General features: G+C 39.1%; 2 protein-coding genes across 4 annotated transcripts in view; one reads left to right on the top strand and one right to left on the bottom strand.

Annotated features, from left to right (window-relative positions):
* The window catches only part of LOC137982097 (protein Flattop homolog), a 7,365-nt gene extending 4,754 nt beyond the window's left edge, over window positions 1-2,611 (bottom strand). The window contains exons 1-2 of the mRNA XM_068829145.1: window positions 2,546-2,611; window positions 2,309-2,371 (exon numbers count right to left, since the gene is read on the bottom strand). Of these exons, the coding sequence (XP_068685246.1) occupies window positions 2,309-2,371; window positions 2,546-2,572 (90 nt within the window). The 5' untranslated portion in view covers window positions 2,573-2,611. The remainder of the gene's footprint in view (window positions 1-2,308; window positions 2,372-2,545) is intronic.
* Window positions 1-10,000, top strand: part of LOC137982096 (glucose-6-phosphate exchanger SLC37A2-like) — a 34,787-nt gene that overhangs the window by 3,087 nt on the left and 21,700 nt on the right. For 2 of the 3 annotated variants that reach the window (XM_068829142.1, XM_068829144.1), the window contains exons 1-5: window positions 2,686-2,800; window positions 3,032-3,237; window positions 3,757-3,838; window positions 5,808-5,868; window positions 6,793-6,871. In XM_068829142.1, the coding sequence (XP_068685243.1) occupies window positions 3,119-3,237; window positions 3,757-3,838; window positions 5,808-5,868; window positions 6,793-6,871 (341 nt within the window). In that variant the 5' untranslated portion in view covers window positions 2,686-2,800; window positions 3,032-3,118. Of the gene's footprint in view, window positions 1-2,685; window positions 2,801-3,031; window positions 3,238-3,756; window positions 3,839-5,807; window positions 5,869-6,792; window positions 6,872-10,000 lie in introns of those variants that run through there. The other variant, XM_068829143.1, reaches the window with a different exon arrangement.

Raw genomic sequence — 10,000 nt, forward strand, 5'->3', positions numbered from 1 at the left:
CCGAAAACGGCTTACATAATTAATCAGAGATTTGAAGAAGTGTTGTAATCAATTCAGTCGTGAATCCAGCGCATATCGTCTGATCTCTTTTTTTCGGTTCCAGTTGGAGAAGAAACGTTTCGAATGGCATAACATGGCAAAAGAGGACACTTAAACCGACGCTAAATATACTACCTCCCAAAACATTTGGCCTCTATTCCAATATTTTTTAAGCAAATGAAGATTTAGGAAATCTTAGTCATCTCTGCAATTTTAAGCCTTTTCGACTACAATACTAGTGAGATATTAGCCATCAAAAAGTGAAAAATTATCTGGAGGCAAAAAGCGCTAACGAGCTCATAGGTTACCGTATTTGGTAAAATTTTATATTTTTAAAGAAATCAGTTCCTCAAAGATTGTCTGCTATATCTTACTCAAACTCTTAGAGATAGATACTCAAGAAATGCATATTCGGTGCTGCCAGATTTCTTGGCTAATTATTAGAATAAAATGCACTTGTGATAAATTTTAGGTACATGTACTGCTGTAACAGTTTATTGAAAACAACAATCTTCCATTTTAGGGTACTTAACGCTGACTGTAAGGATTGTAGACCCTAGGGAGGTAAATTTCCATCGATGTTTCTATCGCACATGCCTTAACTTCATTCAATCCAATCATCCATACCCATCTAACACCAAATGAAGTAAACCAAGGATAAGGTCGGTCTGACATTCAGGCTGTTTGTTGTTGCATTGCAATTATCATTTGTCAATTTTTGTAATAACCAAATTGACCTCTTTACAGTTGTGTGCTTAGTTACCTGGCCTTTGAATGAAAGTGAGGCTGGTGTTGACCCTGTTATGATACAGACCTCCCTCCTTTTCGTATATGTTAATGATGTTGTTGTCATGCTAATATCTAAGAATTTACATAACAACAGCAGTGCAGTTTTTATCAAAACAAGGTCAACTCCAGCCTCAATTTCATTCATAGGCCATATACATGTAACTAAGCACACAACTGTAAAATGGACTATTTAGTGCTAACGTAAAATGTGCCTTAAGCTGAAGCTGGGCTGCATTAGGATGGTGAAGCTGCGGTGGGTGTTGAAATGCTGAGGGGGACCCTAAATGCAAGAATTGCGTGACTTGTAAGGTAAACTTAACTGGAAATGTTGTAAACCAGCAGAAATACCGGTATAACTATTACAGGTAATTCACCTTGTAGGGGACCTTGTGTCTTATTGTAATATTACCTGCCTTTGTGCGAATTCGTTAAATAAATAAATTTAAATTAATTAATTTGCAGTGCTGGAAACCCCAGGAAATCAGTCTGAAAACTAGTACTAGTATGTGCATCTAATTTGGGTGCATTTCTAGACATAAGTGGCCGGGAATGTTCATATGTAATGTTCTCATGGTTTTATGGCTGATATACAGATTAATCAAATAGCAAATTATTTGAGAGTCAAATAAATTGTAGTCTGGGTCCTTCATATCATTTCTTTGGCCTTTTAAGTTTCCCCTTTTAAACCCTTATTTTACTTGTAGAGCTTGTGAGCCTTTCCTTGTCTACAATGAGGCCCTGACAGGGTAAATTCCGACAAGCGACATGGCCCAAAAAATAGCAACAGCACATAAAATAAAATTCCGACATAAGACATCCTTTCCCAGCAAAATTCCGACAGTGATGTCAAGGCCGAAAATGAGCCGATTAAACCACGACACGAGTGATTTTAAAATTCAGACAAGTGACATGGGAACCCCCCTCCCCCCCCCTGCCAGGGCCTCTACAATCATGGACAAAAGCTGTTGAGACACACGAAAATTACCAACCTTCTTTTCCTTGGTGTAAATTCGCTCCTCTCTACCCTTGTAAAAGGTAGCCTCCCCTTCCCCCTTTTTAATGTTGGAAACAAATAAACATCCCCAAAGTGTTTGCAACATTGTTTGGAGGGTGGGCAAGGGGGTGACTACATATGAAAAAAGTGTTTTCATTCAAATACAAAATACTATGACTAGTTCAAAAGCATTAGTTTTGGTAAATTGTCTCAACACTTTTGTCCATCAGTATAGCTTCCCCCTTGGGGAGGGGGTCTGAAACTCAAGGGAACAATTGAGGCCCAGGAGAGGAAACACCCTCTATTGGAGCCTGTTTCTCAAAACAAAACCCACAATCCAAGGATTAAAGTTGGTCTTTCCAATTGATTTTAAACAAGCTAAGAAAAAGTAAGAATAATTGCAAGGGTTCTTTGCATTGAAATCCGTATGTTAGAAATACAGAGCTTCAAAAAGATTCCTGGCTGCCAGGGAAGACCGAAGCTTACCTCTTTAAACTTTTTTGGAATTTCCCAGTTTTGTAATCTTTGGGCAGCAAACGCTTGATCGTACTGAAAAGATATTTCAAAACAAACAACAAAGTTAAAGCTATCATCGTGCTACCACTACAAAGAATTTGATCTTCGACAGATTGAAGGAGTCGTCTACCGAGCTTATGACAAAAAAAATTGACATCTCTGATTTGGGCCGCGACCAACTTTCGCTCGAAGAAACAAATTATATACCTGATTTGCACTAAAATGAGTAGACATTCTCCGACTGAGTCAGTCAAATTATGGCGATATTTTTTTTACACAAGTTTAGTAGTCATGACAACGAATGCTTCCGTCCTCCACCTCAGTCTCTCTCGCTTGCCTTCAGACATCACCTGATCTGATCGTAAGAAATCGTAAGATGGGAGAGGAAAGTTTTTGCGCCGACCACCCGGTCAACTGGGAATAAGAAGACAAAAATGGGGATTTTCTCCCAGATATAAATTGGTAAGAGCCTAAGGGTAATAGCAAAGACAAGTTATTAGTCTTATTAGCTCCTCTGGTGAAAAGCCGCCAGTATTTTTAACGTGCTCCGAGTATGGCGTAATCATACAAAATGGCGGTACAGAGGCCTGTAATTGACTGTTTCCGGTCTGTAGAGAAAAAAGTACCCCGTGATTGCACGACAGGTCTGCATTTAAATCAATTAATTTAGATGTTTTGTTGGTTGTTTTTTAGGGTTTTAGTTTAGCTGCAGTCTCGTTCTGCCATATAAGGATAAGTTTACATTGCAGTAAGTGAGAGTTCTTCTCCATCCCGTCTGGGATGTCTTCTACAGTTGGGTTACCAGCTCATCAACATCAACATCACCATCATGAACATCGTAGTAAAATTCCATACGGAATACGATTTATTCAATGGCTTGGACGAGAACGCACTGCTGCGTGAGTGTTTTATTATTCAAGCTTTGTGTTAGTCCAATACACTTTCGGTCAATGTAAAACGCAGACTGCAGACTGCAGACCGGGGGTAAAATGCAGACTGAGGTTATAATTTAACTGTTGAAAAAGCCCCAACTCATTAGAAATGCTAACAGTTAAGCCCAAATATTGTTTTAGGCCTAATTAGGCCTAAGGTTAGCATTCCTGACCTAAGCGGTTTGGGCTTTTTCAACAGTTACGTTTTAACCTCAGTCTGCATTTTACCCCTGGTCTGCAGTCTGCATTTTACACCTACCGAATATACTTTGCTTCTCTTATTTTTACAGTCATGTAGTCGTACTTTTAGTACACGAAAATTTGGTTTTATCATGTAACTCTTAGATTTGTAATCTGGGGTTTTGGAGCATTTGACATTTGTCAGAGCCTTTGCCTATTTAGTGCGAAACTCCAGTTGGTCGTCATTTCCACTGTTTTTATTAGCTCAGCTTCTCTGATTAATGCATTGGTTTCCTGTTGTATCAGATACCGTAGCTGGGTTCTTATTCTGACATTCTTTGCCTACACTACTTATCATCTCTCAAGGAAGCCCATCAGCGTGGTAAAGGTAAGCATATCCTGCAAGTATAGCTGCCATAACGACCATCAACGTAATTGCAGCAGGTGCTAAATTTAGTAATCACATGGTGCTTATTTTCAGGGATTATTCATGATAAACCAACCTTTCAAAGGCTGCATTTATATTACAGGAAGTCTATGACCTTATTAAGACTTATCAGAAGTGCTGGAAATAAGACAGATGCGTTATGTCAGATGAATTAAAAATCTGAAATTATTGTGACACTTAAGACATCTTAGCCATCTCAGAATCTTCAGCTAGCTATGGTGAAGACAGGATGCACTTAATGGTGCACCTTACAACCAAGGGTTTTGTGCATCTAGACATCCTAAGACATCCTGTAGGATAAATATGGCCAAACTCAAATACTACATAATTATATGAAACAAAGGAAACAAACAAAAGACACAAGACACTCCTGAATTAGTAATTTCAGCGGCAATTTCGGTTTCCCACAGTGATAGAGGATTGAGCACAAACGTTCTTAAGGCAGCGCTCCAACAAAAAACAGTCCAGTACTTGGTGCAAGCTGCTTGATTTTCTAACCACATTTGAAGCGTGGCAAGACGACATATTTGCAGATGAAATACATTCCACACAGTGGTGCGGAATGCAAAGGAGCCTTAAATGCCTTCTATGTCACGCTATTTTTTCGTCTTTTCAAAACCCAAAATATATCTTGCCATCAACTGAATTTCAAAAATTTAGAGTATAAATGTACTCTCTGAATAAAACAGCCAAAATTTAATGCTATTAGTGTTGTATTCAAATACCCTAATTCATGCTCCAGAATACCAGACCCCCGTACAAGGTCATGCCTTCGGCCCTCGGAAAGCACACTTTTGGTGTGTGTTGTCCATTCTCTGCCTACTCCTCAGATTTTGCCGCCTACAAAAATTCGTATTGAAAACTCTGCGTATCAGAGGCTTTTTGCATTTTAAAAACGGAACCCATTGTCTAAAAAAATCACGGTTTGGATTCTGCTTTTTTCTTCCTTTTGCATTTGGGACAATATTTTAAGCTCTGTACTTAACGCTCTTGTCGTCCTCTGATCACTGAACAACTAAGAAAGCTAAGAAAAGATTCACATGAAAAGGGTTATTATTAGCAGGGAGTGGGTGGAGCACCATTGGTGAGAAAATGTGATAACTCATCTGTGCGAAAAAATTTGGTTTTGGTCACAGTAGAACCGTACGTCTGCCCCTCCATGTATGTCAATGTGACCAGTATCATGTGACCACATCGTGGGCTAAAGTTTAGAGTACTTGTGCCCAACATGGCGGCCACATTATACTCCAGCTAGTTTACAGCATGCATCTTTGATATCGGACATGATTCCATGTTATGTTAAATGGCACCTGTCAAAACAAGGTATCTGCTGACCAGTATTATGTGACCATATTGTGAACTCAAATTTGGAGCTCATTGAGATCAGTTTTTTTTTAAAAAGTTGACTGCTGACCAGGTACTGGGTTTGTATTGGGTTGCAGGCTCAAGCTAGGTTAACTTATTGTATGAATAGATAACCTAGGGATATCTATATAATTATCTATATATTAGAGAATTCTGCGATAGGTTGGAATATTATAAGATCTGGCGAGAGAAATGCAATATCTTCTAACGTCAAGAAAGGACAAGCACATTTCACAGTTGAAGTAGAGATCTCAAAAAGTGTGACCATAATCAAGGCTGCTGCCTAAGAAAATTTTAAAGGGGCCCTCAGAGCTAAACGCTGAGAACTTAGGAGCCCAACATATGAAGTGAAAGGTGTTGCTGTGAAAAATTAAGCCGCCCAGACCTATTCTTTGGGAGCCCTAGGCTACCGGGCTCCTGTTAGGCAACAGCCTTGATAATAAAAATCAGTAACTATGTTCTTTTGTGTGACACACTATATCAGATGCTGTGAAAAAAAAATTGATAATACCCATAAATCCCTGTGATATGTTGGTTTATTTAGGGGACCCTAAATCCAAACTGTTCTAAACACACACAAGGCTGTCATGGATGGGCACCGTTTGGTAAGTTTATTACTAGTGATTTCTTTTAGTATTTTCATTTTTTACTTGTTTCTAGTCTAATTTGTTGGCTCATGACCGTGTGGTATGTTGTTTTAAATTAAGTTGTAATGCTGATTTCCTGAAGACTAATAAACGAACATAGATTGATTACAAGATGGTAGATACCTCTTACTGTCTAGTTTTGAGGGATTTACTGTCAAGTTAGTGCCTGTGTTCAGATATTCGCACTAATGCCAATGATAAGCAGAACTTGAAAAACAAGGAGTTGTAATGTACAGTATGGCATGAGGATATAAAGATGATTTATTTCTTGCTTCTTTTGATACACCTTGGCACTGATGGTGCACTTACTCTCAGGAATATATGATAGCATCATTGTCCTAAGGGAAATAACAATCCCACTTTCCAGAATGTTTAGTCTTCATAAAACTCTGGAAGAAACACTGTTGGTGTCTGTGGAGGCGTCTTAGTCCAGTGATTAAGGTGTTGGATGTGGTTCCAAGCGCCAGTAGTCAAACACAGCTTGACTACTGGGTATTTCTTAGGTCCTAATTCAACTCTGCGATGCTTTGTAAATAAGCAACTTGTTGCTTCTTGCCAGTTTCGTTTCTTAACGCTTTTTTCTTTGAGATTATTAAAGAGATTTCTGTCTGTGAACTAGCTTAATAGCAATAAGCACACTTCGTGTATAAACCAAAGCATTAAGATTTCATACTTGATGAAGTAAGATAGTTCAGAAGTCAGTAGTTCCGAGAGGAACTGTTTTTGGTGATATTGACTGGCATTTCAACAACCTCTGTGGAGGTCATCTTAAGAGTCCTTTGAGTAGTGGCAGTGAATTGTATAAGTACTCTGGTCTTTGAACTGATTGGACAGTAGAAACATGATGTTATGGGTAACATTATATTGATAATATGTTCATAGATTCTGATAGTGGAGATGAGCTGCTTGGAGCATTGGACTTGGCATTCTTGTTTTCTTATGCTGTTGGGATGTTTTTCAGGTAAGTTATTTACTTGGGTTGTTCAAGTTTAGTAGCTCTCACAAGACTTTATGGCAGGGCTCCGTGCACCAAAGGCGCACGCACAGAGCTTCTTTGGGAGGAAAGTATGGTAACCCATCTGTGCAAGAAAATTTGGTTTTGTCACCGTACAATGGTCCATACATCCACCCCTCCATCTATGCCAATGTGACCAGTATCATGTGACCTCATCTCGGGCCCAAGTCTAGAGCTCATCGAGGTGAGCGGTTTTTTTAAGTTGACCGCTGACTGGGTACTGGGTTTTGATTGCAGGCTAAATCCAGGTTAACTTACTATAAGATTAAATAACCCGGGAGCTCCGCATTTAGGCTTGGCTAAATCTATATATTAGCCTGTTAGGTTGTGGACAGACCTTGAAGATGCACAAGAGTGTCTGCATTGTCCTAACCACAAAGTAGTCTCCTTCTGTGCAAGAAACAACTCTGCTACTTTTTTGTGTGATTTAGTATGTTATCATAAAATTATGGTGTAAATTTTTTTTTTAAAGTCATCCATATTTTATTTTTCCTTGTTTGAGTCATTTCTGTCTCATTTAACATGTGTCTTGTGGCTCTCTCTGTGATATTTTTGAAAGATCTCATGATCAGTGTTTTCAACAAGAGGCGGCAGCCAGAGAAATTGACTGGCTATTGTTTGTGGACTCGCCGCCTATGTTTTCTTGGAAATTACCCCAAATTTTTTGAATAACATGAAAAACATTGGCACAGAATACGAACCTTGGATCAGCAAAGTTTTTGGCGGTGAGTTCTGTTTTCCTGTCCACGTCAAAGGTGGTGACTGAGGATTGAGCACAGCAGCACAGCAGTCCAGTACTTTATAAGCTGCCTGATTTCCTAACTACATTTGAATCATTTGAACATGACATCTGAGAAAAGCCTTTTCTCTCGTGATAGATGAAATACATTGCACACGGCTGTGTAGAATGCCAAGGAGACTTGAAGGAACTATGTCACGCTATTTTAGGGCGCCCCCTATTGAGAAGCAAAATCATCTGGCATTAGACCACAGGTTTCCCAAACTGACATAATCACTGAATCAGTGAAAACGTATTGGAGACAACAAGTGTACCTCAAAGTGAAAAATATGATTGAAATTTTGAATAAAATCATCTTATTGATGTTTTATTTTTGAGGCTTCTTGTGTTCTGTGTGCTTTTTGTAACGCTTCAAGCAATTTTCAGCGAGTTTTTGGTCTATTTCAGCGTTGCTGTTTCCCTCTGTATATATAATAGGGAGCTTATGCAACAGGACATCTGGAAGACTCAAGGCACCAATCTTACACAACATGTTTTCGTCATTCTGCCGTCTTGAGTCTTCCAGCCGCCCTGTTGTGTAAGCTCCCTGTTAATCCAAGGTTGGAAACTTCGATGAAGCAGTAGCAGTGCTCGACTTAAACTTGCCCTGGGACTACTTGAACTGAAAATCTACTAGTTCTGAGTAAATCTGTGGTGGTCCTTCCTGATTGCAGCATGGCAATATTATTTGCAGTATCTTTTTTACAATTAAATTTCATTGATGTTATCATGAAACTTCATAATTATTTACCACTGGCAGAGAGCCAATGAAAGAAGAGTGACAGACACTGACCAGGCTAACCCACAATTTAATAAAGTTAAACACAAGTCAGACATTAATGTACAGTGACGATAAACTTGAAAAAAATGTGTTACATTTTTTGTGTCGACTTTCACCATCATGACAACCCTGCTGGCAGTAGAGCAATCAATGAGGTTAGCCACGGGGGGTTTCCTGGCGTATAACATTCAAGAACAGGACGTAAATCAGATCATCCGAGGATGATTCATAGGCTACCAGCTAATAACAAATTGTATTTGAATCAGCAAGGCTGGAAATCCAACAATAGTCCTAGTACTGGTAGTATGTATATATATGTATATATAACCTCAACTTTGTTTCGTCTTTGCGCCTAAGTCCTCGCATTGGACTATCTGTTTTTGCCATTGAAACGTTGCGAGGAACGCATTGAAACAACATTTACAAGACATGTATTTTGTTTTCACCTAATGTATTTTTTTAAAACATTGTAAAAACTAATTACAAAGTAGTTACTGGTCCTGTGACTAGTGGTTCTAAGTTTCTACTAGTCCAGAAGCATTTTGCACTAGTCCAGGACTAGTGGACTACCGCTAAGGTCGAGCACTGAGTAGGAAAGATAAGCTGCTGTAAATTCCACCAAAAAACTCAAATCAACCCAAAATTCCACTCAAACCAAGGACGTGAATGATGACCCAAAATTCCACTCACAAAATTCTGACCACAAAATTCCCATAGTGCCGCTACATATTTCAGTCCTCATATAGACTGCTCGTAGTCCCTGCTGTGTTAGGGTGTGTTACATGAGGCCAGGTTGAACTCAGACCGGCACAAGTTCACATCGACGTTCATACGTTTCTTTTTATGCGTTTACATGAGACCAGCCTGACAATGAACTCAGACTAGTCTGACTTCATCTCAGTTGCTAGACCGAGATGAGAAATTCTTGTACCGCTCTGAGTTCGTACCGGTCTAATGTAAATGACAGCAAATCTCAGACTGGGTCCAGAAATTTCAATTCTTTGGGCTTTTACGTCAGCCTTATATTTATTAGACAAGAACATAATTTCATCCAGAGACCAGGCATGTAAAACGCCTACAAAAAAAATTTTCATGTCGGTACAAGTTCATACCTGTCTGAGTTCGTCCCGGTCTCATGTAAATAACCCCTTAGTCGAACCCCCCGCTTTGATCACGCAAGCGAGCCAAGGGGATAATGGCATTTGTGGAAGGACATGGCTTTAAAGTATTGAGTCCTCTTTTTTGCAGAACAAAATGCAATCTTTGTATTCTGACTTCACTGATTTAATGATAGATGATGAGTTGTCCGTTCTAAACAAGAATTTTTCCTTGATAGTTGTAGGCAAACGTGACATCATCAAAACTTGCCAAAACACTTCAACCTTCAATTTAACATTTATAACTGCAAATTTCGAAAAAATCTGAGGTCTCTCTCTGCACAGGTTTTCTACCTCTCATTTTACCGGGTTTCTTTGGATTCAAAGTAAATATTCCCATGCCATTGAGTGTTTATTTA

This window comes from Montipora foliosa, chromosome 13 (genome assembly GCF_036669935.1).
Source record: "Montipora foliosa isolate CH-2021 chromosome 13, ASM3666993v2, whole genome shotgun sequence".
Taxonomy (NCBI): Eukaryota; Metazoa; Cnidaria; class Anthozoa; order Scleractinia; family Acroporidae; genus Montipora; species Montipora foliosa.